The sequence below is a fragment of the Pseudophryne corroboree genome, chromosome 10 (assembly GCF_028390025.1).
Source record: "Pseudophryne corroboree isolate aPseCor3 chromosome 10, aPseCor3.hap2, whole genome shotgun sequence".
Classification (NCBI taxonomy): Eukaryota; Metazoa; Chordata; class Amphibia; order Anura; family Myobatrachidae; genus Pseudophryne; species Pseudophryne corroboree.
In genome coordinates, this window is record NC_086453.1 from 7,856,706 (window position 1) to 7,875,077 (window position 18,372).

Here is an 18,372-nt window from a genome sequence, read left to right on the forward strand (position 1 = left end):
AGGACCTGGAGTTTTCTCATTCGGTGCTGCAGAGTCATCCGCACTCTCCCGCCCGTTTGGGAGCTTTGGTATAATCCCCATGGTCCTGACGGAGTCCCCAGCATCCACTAGGACGTTAGAGAAAATAAGAATTTACTTACCGATAATTCTATTTCTCATAGTCCGTAGTGGATGCTGGGCGCCCATCCCAAGTGCGGATTGTCTGCAATACTTGTACATAGTTATTGTTACAAAAATCGGGTTATTATTGTTGTGAGCCATCTTTTTAGAGGCTACTTCGTTTTGTTATCATACTGTTAACTGGGTTCAGATCACAAGTTGTATGGTGTGATTGGTGTGGCTGGTATGAGTCTTACCCGGGATTCAAGATCCTTCCTTATTGTGTACGCTCGTCCGGGCACAGTACCTAACTGAGGCTTGGAGGAGGGTCATAGGGGGAGGAGCCAGTACGCACCATGTGACCTAAAAGCTTTTTTAGATGTGCCCTGTCTCCTGCGGAGCCCGCTATCCCCCCATGGTCCTGACGGAGTCCCCAGCATCCACTACGGACTATGAGAAATAGAATTATCGGTAAGTAAATTCTTATTTTTTCCTGAATCTGAGAAATTAAATGAGGTGTGTGATGATGCGTGGGTTTCCCCCGATAAAAACTGATAATTTCTAAAAAGTTATTAGCATCATATCCCTTCCCGCCAGAGGTTAGGGCGCGCTGGGAAACACCCCCTAGGGTGGATAAAGCGCTCACACGCTTATCAAAACAGGTGGCTCTACCCTCTCCTGAGACAGCCGCCCTTAAGGATCCTGCTGATAGAAAGCAGGAGGGTATCCTAAAATGTATTTACACACATACTGGTGTTATACTGCGACCAGCAATCGCCTCAGCCTGGATGTGCAGTGCTGGGGTGGCTTGGTCGGATTCCCTGACTGAAAATATTGATACCCAGGATAGGGACAGTATATTACTGACTATAGAGCATTTAAAAGATGCATTTCTATATATGCGTGATGCACAGCGGGATATTTGCCGACTGGCATCAAGAGTGAGTGCGCTGTCCATTTCTGCCAGAAGAGGGTTATGGACGCGACAGTGGTCAGGTGATGCAGATTCCAAACGACATATGGAAGTGCTGCCTTATAAAGGGGAGGAGTTATTTGGGGTCGGTCTTTCCGACTTGGTGGCCACGGCAACGGCTGGGAAATCCACATTTTTACCCCAGGTCGCCTCTCAACATAAGAAGACGCCGTATTATCAGGCGCAGTCCTTTCTCTGACGTCCTAAGTGGATGCTGGGACTCCGTCAGGACCATGGGGAATAGCGGCTCCGCAGGAGACAGGGCACAAAAGTAAAGCTTTAGGATCAGGTGGTGTGTACTGGCTCCTCCCCCTATGACCCTCCTCCAAGCCTCAGTTAGGTTTTTGTGCCCGTCCGAGCAGGGTGCAATCTAGGTGGCTCTCTTAAAGAGCTGCTTAGAAAAAGTTATTAGGTTTTTTTATTTTCAGTGAGTCCTGCTGACAACAGGCTCACTGCATCGAGGGACTTAGGGGAGAAGAAGTGAACTCACCTGCGTGCAGGATGGATTGGCTTCTTAGGCTACTGGACACCATTAGCTCCAGAGGGATCGAACACAGGCCCAGCCATGGAGTCCGGTCCCGGAGCCGCGCCGCCGGCCCCCTTGCAGATGCTGAAGTATGAAGAGGTCCAGAAACCGGCGGCAGAAGACTTTTCAGTCTTCATGAGGTAGCGCACAGCACTGCAGCTGTGCGCCATTGTTGTCAGCACACTTCACACCAGCGGTCACTGAGGGTGCAGGGCGCTGGGGGGGGGCGCCCTGGGCAGCAATGTAAATACCTTTGTTCTGGCTAAAAATACATCACATATAGCTCTTGGGGCTATATGGATGTATTTAACCCCTGCCAGGTCTCACAAACTCCGGGAGAAGAGCCCGCCGAAATAGGGGGCGGGGCCTATTCTCCTCAGCACACAGCGCCATTTTCCTGCTCAGCTCCGCTGTGAGGAAGGCTCCCAGGACTCTCCCCTGCACTGCACTACAGAAACAGGGTAAAAACAGAGAGGGGGGGCACTTTTTTGGCGATATTAATATATTTAAGCTGCTATAAGGGATACAACACTTCTGTAGGGTTGTTCCCATTTATGTTTATAGCGCTTGGGTGTGTGCTGGCAAACTCTCCCTCTGTCTCCCCAAAGGGCTAGTGGGGTCCTGTCTTCGATAGAGCATTCCCTGTGTGTCTGCTGTGTGTCGGTACGTGTGTGTCGACATGTATGAGGACGAGGTTGGTGTGGAGGCAGAGCAATTGCCGGTAATGGTGATGTCACCCCCCAGGGAGTCGACACCGGAATGGATGGCTTTGTTTATGGAATTACGTGATAATGTCAGCACGTTACAAAAATCAGTTGACGACATGAGACGGCCGGCAAACCAGTTAGTACCTGTACAGGCGTCTCAGACACCGTCAGGGGCTGTAAAACGCCCTTTACCTCAGTCGGTCGACACAGACCCAGACACGGACACTGAATCTAGTGTCGACGGTGAAGAAACAAACGTATTTTCCAGTAGGGCCACACGTTATATGATCACGGCAATGAAGGAGGCTTTGCATATCTCTGATACTGCAAGTACCACAAAAAGGGGTATTATGTGGGGTGTGAAAAAACTACCTGTAGTTTTTCCTGAATCAGAGGAATTGAATGATGTATGTGATGAAGCGTGGGTTAACCCAGATAGAAAATTGCTAATTTCAAAAAAGTTATTGGCATTATACCCTTTCCCGCCAGAGGTTAGGGCGCGCTGGGAAACACCCCCTAGGGTGGATAAGGCGCTCACACGCTTATCAAAACAAGTGGCGTTACCGTCTCCTGAAACGGCCGCCCTCAAGGATCCAGCTGATAGGAGGCTGGAAACTACCCTAAAAAGTATATACACACATACCGGTGTTATACTGCGACCAGCCATCGCCTCAGCATGGATGTGCAGTGCTGGGGTGGTCTGGTCGGATTCCCTGACTGAAAATATTGATACCCTGGATAGGGACAGTATTTTATTGACTATAGAGCAATTAAAGGATGCTTTTCTTTATATGCGAGATGCTCAGAGGGATATTTGCACTCTGGCATCGAGAGTAAGTGCGATGTCCATATCTGCCAGAAGAAGTTTATGGACGCGACAGTGGTCAGGTGATACGGATTCCAAACGGCATATGGAAGTATTGCCGTGTAAAGGGGAGGAATTATTTGGGGTCGGTCTATCGGATTTGGTGGCCACGGCAACAGCCGGGAAATCCACCTTTTTACCCCAGGTCACCTCTCAGCAGAGAAAGACACCGTCTTTTCAGCCGCAGTCCTTTCGGTCCTATAAGAACAAGCGGGCAAAAGGACAGTCATATCTGCCCCGAGGCAAAGGAAAGGGTAAGAGTGCAGCAAGCAGCTACTTCCCAGGAACAGAAGCCCTCCCCGGGTTCTGCAAAGCCCTCAGCATGACGCTGGGGCTTTACAAGCGGACTCAGGAGCGGTGGGGGGTCGACTCAAGAATTTCAGCGCACAGTGGGCTCACTCACAGGTGGACCCCTGGATCCTGCAGGTAGTATCTCAGGGTTACAGGTTGGAATTCGAGAAGTCTCCCCCTCGCCGGTTCCTAAAGTCTGCTTTGCCAACGTCTCCCTCAGACAGGGCGACGGTATTGGAAGCCATTCACAAGCTGTATTCTCAGCAGGTGATAGTCAAGGTATCCCTCCTACAACAGGGAAAGGGGTATTATTCCACACTATTTGTGGTACCGAAGCCGGACGGCTCGGTAAGACCTATTCTAAATCTGAAATCCTTGAACCTGTACATACAGAAATTCAAGTTCAAGATGGAGTCACTCAGAGCAGTGATAGCGAATCTGGAAGAAGGGGACTTTATGGTGTCCCTGGATATAAAGGATGCTTACCTGCATGTCCCAATTTGCCCTTCACATCAAGGGTACCTCAGGTTCGTGGTGCAAAACTGTCATTATCGGTTTCAGACGCTGCCGTTTGGATTGTCCACGGCACCCCGGGTCTTTACCAAGGTAATGGCCGAAATGATGATTCTTCTGCGAAGAAGAGGCGTATTAATTATCCCTTACTTGGACGATCTCCTGATAAGGGCAAGGTCCAGAGAACAGCTGGAGGACGGAGTAGCACTAACCCAAGTAGTGCTCCAACAACACGGGTGGATTCTGAATTTTCCAAAATCCCAACTGATCCCGACGACACGTCTGTTGTTCCTAGGGATGATTCTGGACACTGTTCAGAAAAAGGTATTTCTTCCGGAGGAGAAAGCCAGGGAGTTATCCGATCTAGTCAGGAACCTCCTAAAACCAGGAAAAGTGTCTGTGCATCAATGCACAAGGGTCCTGGGAAAGATGGTGGCTTCTTACGAAGCGATTCCATTCGGCAGATTCCACGCACGAACTTTTCAGTGGGATCTGCTGGACAAATGGTCCGGATCGCATCTGCAGATGCATCAGCGGATAACCCTGTCGCCACGGAAAAGGGTGTCTCTTCTGTGGTGGTTGCAGAGTGCTCATCTGTTAGAGGGCCGCAGATTCGGCATACAGGATTGGGTCCTGGTGACAACGGATGCCAGTCTGAGAGGCTGGGGAGCAGTCACACAGGGAAGAAACTTCCAGGGTGTGTGGTCAACCCTGGAGATGTCTCTTCACATAAATATACTGGAGCTAGGAGCGATTTACAATGCTCTAAGCCTGGCAAAACCCCTGCTTCAGGGTCAGCCGGTGTTGATCCAGTCGGACAACATCACGGCAGTCGCCCACGTAAACAGACAGGGCGGCACAAGAAGCAGGAGGGCAATGGCAGAAGCTGCAAGGATTCTTCGCTGGGCGGAAGATCATGTAATAGCACTGTCAGCAGTGTTCATTCCGGGAGTGGACAACTGGGAAGCAGACTTCCTCAGCAGACACGATCTACACCCGGGAGAGTGGGGACTTCATCCAGAAGTTTTCCACACGATTGTGAACCGTTGGGAAAAACCAAAGGTGGATATGATGGCGTCCCGCCTCAACAAAAAACTGGACAGGTATTGCGCCAGGTCAAGAGACCCTCAGGCAATAGCTGTGGACGCTCTGGTGACACCGTGGGTGTACCAGTCAGTGTATGTGTTTCCGCCTCTGCCTCTCATACCAAAGGTACTGAGAATTATACGGCAAAGGGGAGTAAGAACAATACTAGTGGCTCCGGATTGGCCAAGAAGGACTTGGTACCCGGAGCTTCAAGAGATGCTCACGGAAGATCCGTGGCCTCTACCTCTAAGAAGGGATCTGCTTCAGCAGGGACCCTGTCTATTCCAAGACTTACCGCGGTTGCGTTTGACGGCATGGCGGTTGAACGCCGGATCCTAAGGGAAAAAGGCATTCCAGAGGAAGTCATTCCTACTCTAATTAAGGCCAGGAAGGAAGTGACCGCACAACATTATCACCGCATTTGGAGAAAATATGTTGCGTGGTGTGAGGCCAGAAAGGCCCCGACGGAGGAATTTCAACTGGGTCGATTCCTGAATTTCCTGCAAACAGGATTGTCTATGGGCCTCAAATTGGGGTCCATTAAGGTTCAAATTTCGGCCCTGTCGATTTTCTTCCAGAAAGAATTGGCTTCAGTTCCTGAAGTCCAGGAGTTTGTCAAAGGAGTACTACATATACAGCCCCCGGTGGTACCTCCAGTGGCACCGTGGGATCTCAATGTAGTTTTGGATTTTCTCAAATCACATTGGTTTGAGCCGCTCAAATCGGAGGATTTGAAATATCTTACATGGAAAGTAACCATGTTACTGGCTCTGGCTTCAGCCAGGAGAGTATCAGAATTGGCGGCTTTGTCGTACAAAAGCCCATATCTGATTTTCCATTCGGACAGGGCAGAACTGCGGACGCGTCCTCAGTTTCTCCCTAAGGTGGTTTCAGCATTTCATTTGAACCAGCCTATTGTGGTGCCTGCGGCTACTAGCGATTTGGAGGACTCCAAGTTGCTAGACGTTGTCAGAGCCCTAAAAATATATATTTCTCTTTCATCCACTAGGGGACACTGGAGTCCTATACAGTAGGGGTGTGAAGCTTGCAACCGGAGGTGTGGCACAATCTAAAATTAGCATTGTCCGCACAGCCGGCTCCTCCCCCTTCACATCCCTCCTCCCTCAGTTTTGAAAATTGTGCTAAGGAGGTAGCACATGGAGCTCTGAGCTCCTGACTAGAAACTCTAAAAACTCTAAAAATCCAAGTAATAAGGGCTGCGTCAACCTAACAAAAGGGGGACAAGGCTGCTTAATATGGGAGAGACAATGATCCCTATTGAGGGGATCTGCATCTCTCTGCAAGGAGATCCTCTAATCCAGGCGCAGTGAGTACTGGTTGTATGATAGGGGCTCATGTTAGGTTTTTAATTATTTTTTTCCCCCCGGTTAAAATAATCAATAGGTCACTACAGCGGCGCAGCGGTCACCAGCGAGCAGAGACTGAGCGGGGCTGGAAGAGCGCGCCGGGGGGATATGACTAATCTCCCATACTGAACAGCCTCTGACAAGCGCCGCTAGCAATCCCGGAGTAGAGCCAGATCATGCAGCGCGTGAGGGGAGAGACTAGCAAAGCACCGCTACAGGACTTAGTCAGAGCGGTCCCGGAGCGCGCGCGACGGGGGGCAGAGACGCTGCAGTGAATTCCGCGCGGCTGGGGAGATCTCTTAGCCGCGTGAGAGACTGTCTGCTGCAGCCAACGGAACGCCTGCCTTAGTATTCCACTGCATACCCACACGGTGGAAGTGCGACAGTGGGGACTGGTCTGTCACTGCGGAGGTTAGTGTTTCCTGATGCCGTTCTGTCAGCGTGTAACAAGCGTTACATTAGCAGCATTATATATATATATGGGTAACAGGCTGCATTACTTATAAGCACTGAATAGTGAGGTATATTAGATAAGTTTACCTAGGGGAGATTTGGATGTTCCCAAACTTTTTCAGTGACGGCATTTTAATTCTAAGTGGCGCCATTCCTTCCCCCTCGTATAGATACCAAGAGGGATGTTATAATGTAGCAATAGCTCCCTCTGCTGGGGAAAGTATATATTGCGAAAAATACTGAGGATCTCCTGAACAAATAATTTTACTTTCCATTTATATTTTCAAAAGGACTTCTAGTACAAAGATCCTGTAGAAAATACAAGGAAGCAGGCGGATACAACTTGGTCGGCTGGGTTTTTAATTATTATTTATTTTATTTTTTGATTTATTTATTCTTGTCTATTCCTTTTGGCATACAGTATTTCCAGCCGGATCCGAAACTTTTGCTTCCATCATCTACCGCAGTCTTTCTTTTCCTAGTGTAAAGGGGAAAGCACTGCGTAGTACCCTGGTAGGGGGTTTAAACAACAAGACCTGTTATGTTTGTACGAAGGTAACAAAACGAGCACGCATGTTGGCAGCTCCGGGGTGTGCGACTCCAGACAAGGACGCTACACCTGGGAGCAGGGCTCCGTCTAGGTCATAGGTGGAAGACCTTGCAGATAAAATCTCCAAGGAGATGGCGGGATCACGCAAGCACCAATCAGAATGGGCTGCGGGATTCTCAACCTGATGAGAAATTCTTTCATCGTTCTTAACACCGCCCGCACAAGCAGAAACAAAGGTGCGCAAGGTAGTTAAAAGACCTCTTCCTAATGTACCAGAATCAGAGGATGATTGAACCTAACCTAGACGCCGATTCTCCAGAAGAGGACACGGCAATCGCGGGTATTGATTCCTTACTTTGACGTGGTAGAAGAGATCCTAAACTTTAAAGTGAAAAAAAAAAAAAAAAAAAAGTTAAGGAGCTAGAGGATTTCGGATAAATCGAATTCCTAAATAAATAAATAAATAAATAAACAAACGCATTCAGCGGTGTTTCCCATTCTTACATTTCTCCAATCGCAGAGACTTGGAAGCAACCTGATAAACGCTTTAAAATTACAAAGAGGTTTCAGGTAACTTACCCTTTACCTAACGGGGTAATGGATAAGTGGTAGACTCCACCAGTAGTGGATGCTTCCCTAGGAAGGTTGTCAAGGAAGACAATCTTACCAATACCTAATATCACGGTTTTAAAAGAAGGCTTCCGATTGTAAATTGAGACAGCTTTAAAGTAAATTTTTCGTGGCACACGGAGACCTACGATCGTCTGGGTTTGGGTTAACAAGGCCATGGGAGCATGGTCTGGACGTATTGTACAAGCTATTGAAGAGGAAAATAGCTTGGAAGATATTACCCAACTGGCGGAACATATTCCAGAATCCGCTTCATACCTGTGTCAAGCCTCAAAGGATATTAGCAGGATAGCATTGCGCATCTCTGCATCGGCCATATCGGCTAGACGGATTTTATGGCTAAGAGAATGGCACGCAGACTCTGACACCAAGAAGGCGGTAGAACCCATCCCCTTTGGGGGTGAAATGCTTTTCGGTCCAGAGTTGGACAAGTAGATTTCGCAAGCTGCAGCAGGGAAGTCCACGTTTCTACCTACCCTTTATACGAGAACCACTCCACAGGTTAGGAGAGGTTATTCGAAACCAATGTCTAATTCATTTGGATCACCGTCCCTTCGAGCCTAAGGAAGAAGTTTCGGTACACAAGCATGTGGAGGCAGAGGTAGAGGCCACTCACAGTCAAAGACCAGAAAGCAGGATAAACCTGCTGACAAGACCGTGGCATGAAGGCCTCCCATCTCTTCTGGGGCCCCCCCTGGATGGGCGCGCGTCTGGAAGGGTTTCGGACATCTAGGCCAAAAAAAAAAAAAAAAAAAAAACCTCACCAGAACTTTGGATAAACAACATAATTTCCCGGGGTACAAACTGGATTTTCAACAGAGGCCTCAGTCAGTTTGTTTACAACAGGATTGCCTCGTGCCCTCAGAAGAAGGCACTACTAACAGCACTTCAGAAATTGCTATGGTCAGAGGTCATTGTCCCAGTTCCCGCCTCGCAGAGAGGGAGGCTTTTCTATTCCACTCTTTTTGTCGTGCCAAAGCCAGACGGGACGGTCGGACCAATACTCAATTTAAAAGGTTTTAAAACAATTTCTAAGGAGCTGCAAATTCAGGATGAAATCAATCCAGTTGGTCATTGCAGGCTTAGAATGAGGCGAATGCATGGTATCCATGGACATAAAGGATGCATATCTGCATATCTCGCTCTGGACTCCTCACCAGGCTTACTTAAGTTTCGCACTGGTGACTGATCACTACCAATTCTGGACCTTGCCGTTCGGCCTATCATCAGCCCCAAGAATCTTTACAAAGATCATGGCAATCATGTTGGAGGATTGAGACTGTTGAGGGTCACGATTATACCTTATCTAGACTATCTACTGATCACAAGGTCCAGGACCTACAGAGAGTAGTGGCTCAGGTGCTGAGGACACAAACGGTTTCTCTAAACCTCTGTGTGCAACTTCTCGGGCAGATGGTGGCGTCGTTCGAAGCTCTCCGGTACGGCAGACCTCGTTCTCGACCATTCCAGATGAACCTCATTACTCAGGGAGCGGTTTCGCATTGGCTTCTGTATCGAAGAATCCGATTTACACCGCGCATGCGAACCTCCTTAATTTGGTGGTCGTTGCACAGGAATCTCGCAGCAAGAGATTCGGCATTTCGGATTGGAGGATCCTGACAACGGACGCCAGCCTCAGAAGTTGGGGTTCCGTCTTCGAGGAAGATCCGTTTCTAGGCAGATGGACGTTACTGGAAGACAGCCTACCCATAAACATTCTCGAACTCAGAACAGTTTACACGGCGCTTCTCTTAACCGAAGACCTCGTCATGGGTCAGCACTTAAGGATACAGTCGGACAATGTCACGTTGACGGCTTACATAGACCATCAAGGAGGAACAATGAGCAGGAAGGCTTTAGAGGATGCCACAAGAATCTTATTGTAGGCAGAAAGACAAGACATCATCCTCTCGGCAGTGTTCATTCCAGGTGTGGAGAACTGGGAAGCAGAGTATCTCAGTCGCCAGGCCATGCATCCGGGAGAGTGGTGACTACATTAACGGATTTTAGACATGGTGATGAGGAGATGAGGTCTACCTCAAGTAGACCTAATGGTGTCGCGACAAAACCATCAGCTGCCCAAATCATTGTCCAGGACAAGAGATACAGCAGCAGAAGGACTGGACACATTAACACGTCTTTGTTACAGGTAGGGTTTACATTTTCCACCTTTCCTACCCATACACAGGGTTCTGAAAAGGGTGAAACAAGAACGAATGTGGGCAATTCGGATGCACCAGATGGACCCCGCAGTGAGTGGGTACTCCGACCTGCGGGGGTTACTAGCGGCAGATCCTTGCCAGTTGCCTCATAGTGAGGACCTGCTGTCTCGGAGACCATTCCCACACCCAGACCTAAGCAGGCTGCGTTTAACAGCGTGGCTATTGAAACCCGGATCTTATGGAACGGAGCGATACCTGGAACGGCCATTCCTACAATGCTTGCCACTAGGAAGCAGGTCACAGCAGCCATGCACTGCTACAGGATTTGGAAGACGTACATGGAAGGGTGTCAGGAACGTGGGTGGAGTTCACAGAACTTCCACGTATCCAGACTTCTCCTTTTCCTTCAGGCCGGGCTAGATGTAGGACTGAAGCTGGGATCTCTGAAGGTTCAAATTTTGTCTCTCTCCATCCGGTTTCAATAGCGATTAGTATCCTTGCAGAAGATTCAGACCTTTTTACAGGGGGTTCTGAGGAGACTACCCCCTTTTCATTCTCCCACTGCGCAGGGGGACTTACATTTGGTGTTGAAATTTTGGAGATCACCAACTTTTCAGCCGTTCGCAAGAACAGGCCTGAAATATCTCTCTTGGAAGGTCTCACTATTGCTTGCCTTGGCTTCGGCCAGGAGGTTTTCTGAGTTGGGTGTCTTATCGTGTAAGAGTCCCTTTTTAATTTTTCATGGGGGTAGGGCAGAGCTCCGTCCGAAGGCAGATTCCCTACCTACGGTTGTTTCAGGGTTTCATGTAAACCAGCCAATTGTGGTCCCATCTTTCCAGGGTCTCACAGATAGGACGTGTCCTTGGAGGTTGTCTGAGCTTTCCGGGAATACGTACAAGTTACGTCGTCCTTCAGAAGGTCGGACCATTTGTTTGTTCTCTGTGATGGGCCTAAGAAGGTTTGGCCAGCTTCTAAGCAGTCTTTGTCTAGCTGGATTAGATTTACCATTCGGCAAGCTTATATTTCCTGTGGCACACAGGTTCCGGTTCCGACGGGTGCTCATACCACCCGATCAGTGGGTGCCTCATAGGCGGTTGCCGGCGGTACTTCCACTACGCAACTTTGCAGAGCGTCAACGTGGTCCTTAGTCCACATGTTCGCAAAATTTTACAGGTTTGCTACATTTGCGTCCGGAAACTCTTAAGTTCGGACGTTTAGTTTTGCAGGCCACTGACAGCACTCCCTCCCTGGGGGATAACTTTGGGACGTCCCCTACTGTATAGGACTCCAGTGTCCCCTAGTGGATGAAAGAGAAAAGAGGATTTTGGTACTTACCGATAAATCCATTTCTCTGAATCCTCTAGGGGACACTGGACGCCCGCCTCGGTGCTGTCAACCTGCTGTGTTCAAAGTTCTTGTTTTAAACAGTTCGTATAAACAGCGTTAGTTATTTGGTTAAGAGTTATTGGTTGCTGTTTGATATGTTGTACGGTTCGGTTCCTCGCCATGTGCTATAGTATCATGTCCTATTCTCTCAGTCAAATTTTCAAAACTGAGGGAGGAGGGATGTGAAGGGGGAGGAGCCGGCTGTGCGGACAATGCTAATTTTAGATTGTGCCACACCTCCGGTTGCAAGCTTCACACCCCTACTGTATAGGACTCCAGTGTCCCCTAGAGGATTCAAAGAAATGGATTTATCGGTAAGTACCAAAATCCTCTTTTTTATAAAACGGACTTCAAGCTTAATGGTGTCTCTAAGTTCTGCTGCCCGAGAAGGTTACTAAGAGCCACTTGTCCGCAGTGAAGGAGTTAAGCATATCGGAAGGGCTCCAGCAGACGTAGGGTATAGTTTGATTTTTAAAGTACCTGCACTCCTCAAGCACCACTCTATACAGCCCAACCCAGTGTGTGTCCAGCCTCTCCCAGGAATTTCACCAAAGTCCAAAAATTCTTTATACACACACACCGTTGTATACTGACGCTCGGGGGAACAAACACGTTTATCTCAGCAGGTGTCTTTCATTACGTTCAATGTTTCCGCACTGTTCCTGATGAAAGTGGTCAATAACAGCTGAAACATTGGCCCTCATTCCGAGTTGTTCGGTCGTTACTTTTCTTTCGCAACGGAGCGATTAGTCGCTAATGCGCATTCGCAATGTCCGCAGTGCGACTGCGCCAAGTAAATTTGCTATGCAGTTAGGTAATTTACTCACGGCATTACGAGGTTTTTTCTTCGTTCTGGTGATCATAGTGTGATTGACAGGAAGTGGGTGTTTCTGGGCGGAAACAGGCCGTTTTATGGGAGTGTGTGAAAAAACGCTGCAGTTTCTGGGAAAAACGCGGGAGTGGCTGGAGAAACGGAGGAGTGTCTGGGCGAACGCTGGGTGTGTTTGTGACGTCAAACCAGGAACGACAAGCACTGAACTGATCGCAGATGCCGAGTAAGTCTGGAGCTACTTAGAAACTGCTAAGAGAGGTCTATTCGCAATTTTGAGACTCTTTCGTTTGCAATTTTGATAAGCTAAGATTCACTCCCAGTAGGCGGCGGCTTAGCGTGTGCAAAGCTGCTAAAAGCAGCTTGCGAGCGAACAACTCGGAATGAGGACCATTGTTCTATGCCTACAAAAGCTGCCTGGACATTAGGGGCATTCGGCAGCTGAAGCTGGGGGTAGATGACAGGTCCAATTAGGCAAACTGCCCTAAGTAGAGAGTAGAGGGCGGATGTGGAGTGAGCACTACGCCAGGTTGTGCAGTGCACCTTGCCTTATTTCGCACTGCAAGGATAGGAATGCACACAGATAAGCGTCTACAGAGGCAAACACCTTTGGTGTGTATAAGCTGATGACCGCTGCGGCACAACGGGGCAGGAGCATTACATGATGAGGATCTGAAGCAGACTGGGTACATAGGCCCTCATTCCGAGTTGTGCGCTTGTTATTTTCCTTTGCATCGGTGGGATTTTCCGCTAACTGCGCATGCGCAATGTTCACACTGCGGCTGCGCCAAGTAAATTTGCTATGCAGTTAGGTATTTTACTCACGGCTTTTTCATCGTTCTGGTGATCGGAGTGTGATTGACAGGAAGTGGGTGTTTCAGGGCGGAAACAGGCCGTTTTATGGGTGTGTGCGGAAAAACGCTACCGTTTCTGGGAAAAACGCGGGAGTGGCTGGAGAAACGGGGGAGTGTCTGGGCGAACGCTGGGTGTGTTTGTGACGTCAAACCAGGAACGACAAGCTCTGAACTGATCGCAGATGCCGAGTAAGTCTGGAGCTACTCAGAAACTGCTAAGAAGTGTGTAATCGCAATTTTGAGACTCTTTTGTTTGCAATTTTGATAAGCTAAGATTCACTCCCAGTAGGCGGCGGCTTAGCGTGTGCAAAGCTGCTAAATGCAACTTGCGAGCGAACAACTCGGAATGAGGGCCCTTGTACGTAATGTTACTGTGTCACCGATCCTGTCTTTTTTGTGTGTGTGTGTATATGTGTATATATATATATATATATATACATATATATATATATATAATCTCAAAAGGGTAGCCCCGGCACTCCTCCTAATAGGTACCTGCCCCGGTGCCCTCAGAAAAAATAAACATGTTTAAAAGACGGCTGCGGCACTCAGGGTCTTGTGAAGTAGTCAAAGTGTATTTACATCACAAAATATAACATTGTTATATTTTGTGATGTAAATACACTTTGACTACTTCACAAGACCCTGAGTGCCGCAGCCGTCTTTTAAATATATATATATATATATATATATATATGTATAAAAACAACATAAAGCAATTAAGAGGAGAAAGGTTTTGCGTTAAAAGCTCCTTTCATTTGCAACTACTACATCTCGCATCCTGTCCCCTTTGTTGTTCATAGGTGGCATTTGGGAAAAGCGTGCCCACCGACTGTGTTTGGATAGGCGGATTACCCATGTATGTTTCTGAAGAGTATTTAACGCACCATTTCAACCAGTATGGACCTGTGCTAAAGGTAAGTGACCTTACAATGAGCAGGTAATGTAGGAATCGATAACAAGAGTGTCCCGGCACCTACAGACCTGGTTGGGGTGATTATCATGGCGAGGAGTAGAGAGGTATACTTATATATCTATACATGTTTTACTTCTCCGCTACTGTGTGCTTTCCAAAAAGAGGAAGAGAGCGCAGAACAGTGAGCACTGTGTGACGGGGGCTGGGGAAAGGGGGTACTACCCAATAATACCAAACCTTCACTCCACGTTGCATTCAACGCGTTTCGCTGATCACGTCTGCTTTCTCAGGCAGTTGTGTCTTTTATGCCTTGTATCTATTTAACAGTTTTTTGTAATGAGATCTAGTTATTCCCCTTAAATATCAGTAGTATACCAGACCCAAACACCCTTGTTTTTGTTGACATGTAGTTAATTGTTTATTTGCTACAAGCAATCTTTTAACGGAGTCTTATTTTTCATGACTCATCAGCATCAATAACATCACATGTCTGAGTAACCAGACTTAAGGGTTAGGCTGAATAGACTACAGGTGCATGTTGTTTACTTGGCTCCTTGGGCACACCTTCACTGGCTTCAGCGGCGTAAAAAGTTCCCGGACGTAAGTAAATTCAGGGTTACTCGGATAACCGATGTTCATGCAGAGGATCCGATGCTGTGTCTTTGGGCGCAGCAGCGGATTACAGAAGCACACACTGGGTGTCTTTCTGCTGTAGACACCTCTTGCTTCTTTTACTCACTTTAGCACAGCATGCAGCGGCTTAAGGTAAAGCGTCCAACTCTGAATTAGGCCCATGACTCAGTATGACCGCGATGGTGCTAAAATAGGACCTCTCCTTAACCAGAGCCAATTAGAGCAATGTTTGTAGTAGTGACAGTGACTGTGGTGTGTCCAGCTACAATCCCTTATACTGAATTCCTAAAACATGATGTCCTGATACGGCACGTGGTTCCAACTTACTGGGTCCTGGTAGTACCTATGGGCAACCCACTCTCCTGCTCAGCGAGCGTACCAGCTTCTGTGGCTCTCCAGCTGTAACTCCTGCGACTTCCATAGGAGTGTGCGCTGGTTTCCCACAGCCGTAAAGGCACAGGATTGTGTGATCGTGATGCTACGCTGGCGCCAAATTTGAATCACCAGTCTCTTTGAGAGAACGTGAGGACTATTCAGCGCCAGAGTATTAGGTCACTTACCTTGCTCCCGTGATTCAATTCTTGCTTGTGTACTGGATTCCTGACTTGTTATGTCTCTGCCTGTGCCACAGAGCTCGGCTTGTTATGTCTCTGCCTGTGCCACAGAGCTCGGCTTGTTATGTCTCTGCCTGTACCACAGAGCTCGGCTTGTTATGTCTCTGCCTGTACCACAGAGCTCGGCTTGTTATGTCTCTGCCTGTGCCACAGAACTCGGCTTGTTATGTCTCTGCCTGTGCCGCAGAGCTCGGCTTGTTATGTCTCTGCCTGTGCCGCAGAACTCGGCTTGTTATGTCTCTGCCTGTGCCGCAGAGCTCGGCTTGTTATGTCTCTGCCTGTGCCGCAGAGCTCGGCTTGTTATGTCTCTGCCTGTGCCGCAGAGCTCGGCTTGTTATGTCTCTGCCTGTGCCGCAGAGCTCGGCTTGTTATGTCTCTGCCTGTGCCGCAGAGCTCGGCTTGTTATGTCTCTGCCTGTGCCGCAGAGCTCGGCTTGTTATGTCTCTGCCTGTGCCGCAGAGCTCGGCTTGTTATGTCTCTGCCTGTGCCGCAGAGCTAGGCTTATGTCCGTGTGGAATTCCATGTGCTGTATAGCCAGGCTCCACCAGTGGAGATCGGTGATAATATTGTCCTAAGTGAAGCTGATGTAGTTGTGCTTTAGGCCCAGTCCCGTCACGAGTCTACACTGTTGTCCGCTCTGGTACTCTGTGTTAGCTACACTTGGAGGTGAGAAGTATCCATCATGGTCTGTATGTGCCGGAACACTCTCTGAAGCACGCTTATACACCTCATTGTTCTTCTTACCACAAGTACAAGTCTCTTATGTGTATCTTCTTTTTCCCGACAGGTGCTATATGATCGCGTGAAAGGCATGGCTCTGGTTCTCTACAGTGAAGTGGAATTTGCCCAGGCAGCCATAAAAGAGACCAAGGGGAGGAAACTTGCTGGTACTAAGATTAAGGTGCGCAGAGATCGCCGTGATAAGTGCATCAAAATTCCAATCCCATTCTATACTTATCAAAACGTCTGGCCGGTGGCAGCTGGTACCTAAGGATTTATAGGCCATAGTCACACCATCTGGCAAGATAGGAGCTTATACAAAAGTGACGGCCTGCACCCATCTTCAAGGGGAACGAGAATACTAACTGAACAGTTTGGATGCTTCATCAAGAACTACTTAAACTAACAAAGGGGGGCAGTGAACCAAATAGGAATAAAGAAATCTGCTCCCCCAACACAGAGGTATTGTTTCTGCAGGCAAAGGGAATAGGAAGCATATCCACAGCAACAGAAGATAATTCAGATCAAAACCAAATAAAAATAGGCAGAGAGAAGAACATAGCTAGGAACAGAAAAAGCACAAACAAAACTCTAAAAGCTATGTGTGCAAATGCTAGGAGCTTAGGAAATAAAATCCCAGAACTAACTGCAATAATGACAAGGGATGATCTAGACATTGTGGCAATTAGTCATGGTACAATGAAAATCATGACTGGGACATAGCTATACCGGGATATACTTTATTTAGGAAGGACAGAATTGGAAAAATCGGAGGAGGGGTAGCAATGTATGTAAAAAATGCTATAAATACTACATTAATACAAAGTATTGAAGAAAAAACTGAGGCCCTTTGGGTGACCATAGAAACAGGGGAAAAGTTGATTATTCGTATTGGCGTGATATACAGGCCACCAGGTCAGGAAGAGGAACTTGACAAGAACCTATTGCAGGACATAACTAAAATGGCATTAAAAGGAGAGGTAATAATCATGGGAGACTTTAATCTTCCTGATGTAAACTGGGAGGTGTAGACAGGGGGCGATCGGGCACAGGTTAAATTAAATACAATTTTCAAGAAAGATAGCAGAGGAAAGACCAAAGTTGGACAGTGTATTGCCCTAAATAGGGAGATAACAATATATGTTATCAATAATAAACAGTCCTTGTTGGTGGTGCACCCAGAGCCAGAAGCGTGTAGACTTATGCAATGGGAGAGGACAGAAGGCTCTTGTGTGGGCGCACTCTTAAATGAAAAACAAATAGAAAAAATTTTTTTTATAAATGTTTTTAGAAGTATTACAGAGAATAATATTAATATATAACTTTTATTGATAGGGTTAAAACAAGATAAACTTCCCACAGATCCTGAGAATCAACGGCGATTCTTGGGGAATTAAAAAATGTCCTGGTCTCTTAAATCGTAAGAGTATGGAAAGGGTTGTAGACATGGAGTAGTCATACCCCCATTTCCCCTGACCAGTACAGTAATACTGTATTAATGGAACCGGGGGTTTTTAAGTCACAACACAGTTTCAATACAATTTAGGCTAAGACTGGCTAGAATGGTAATCAGTAGTCACCACTCAAGGAATTATGCACCTAAGTGTTAATAGCATGCCCTGGCCCTATTTGTGGGCAGGGATTTATGCAAAAGGTAATGGTCAGTTGATATTGAAAGTATTAGAGCAAAGAGAAAATAAAGAGAAAAAATAGAAAAAATAGAAAAAATGTGGTGATACTGCTGTTGGTGTGTGTTGGTCACATAAGAGCGGAAATTAATTCCTGACCTACCACACCAGGTATTCACAGGCAGTCACCTCTCCTGATACTAACCTGGCCCAACGCTGTTTGGCTTCCAAGATCGGACGAGATCGGGCACTGACAGCGTGGTATGGTCGTAGGGATTTATGTGTACACCAATGAGAGTGCACCTATGTAGGGAATTGAAAATGAAAAAAAGAATAATAGGAAAGGAAATTGCAGATAAGATCAGTACGTGAAAATATGTGGATCTGCTTTCCACGTTAGACCCGGTATAGAAGATTCCACTGGTGTGGTATTCTATCCCGAGAATCGTGAATGAGAGTCCACGAAAAATTGGTGAACACAGATTAGGAAGATGTGAGATTATTATCTGCGACAGAGTAATGCAAAGGTTAAGCTGTCATTCGGAGGTATACACAATTCAGGTGGGGCTG

At 47.4% G+C, this 18,372-nt stretch overlaps 1 protein-coding gene and 1 pseudogene across 1 annotated transcript in view; one reads left to right on the plus strand and one right to left on the minus strand.

The window, feature by feature from the left end:
- LOC134966849 (uncharacterized) overlaps positions 1–18,372 on the plus strand; it is a 188,840-nt gene that overhangs the window by 105,492 nt on the left and 64,976 nt on the right. The window contains exons 16-17 of the mRNA XM_063943893.1: positions 14,095–14,208; positions 16,242–16,355. Coding sequence (XP_063799963.1) covers positions 14,095–14,208; positions 16,242–16,355 — 228 coding nt within the window. The remainder of the gene's footprint in view (positions 1–14,094; positions 14,209–16,241; positions 16,356–18,372) is intronic.
- LOC134967256 (5S ribosomal RNA) lies at positions 17,959–18,077 on the minus strand (annotated as a pseudogene).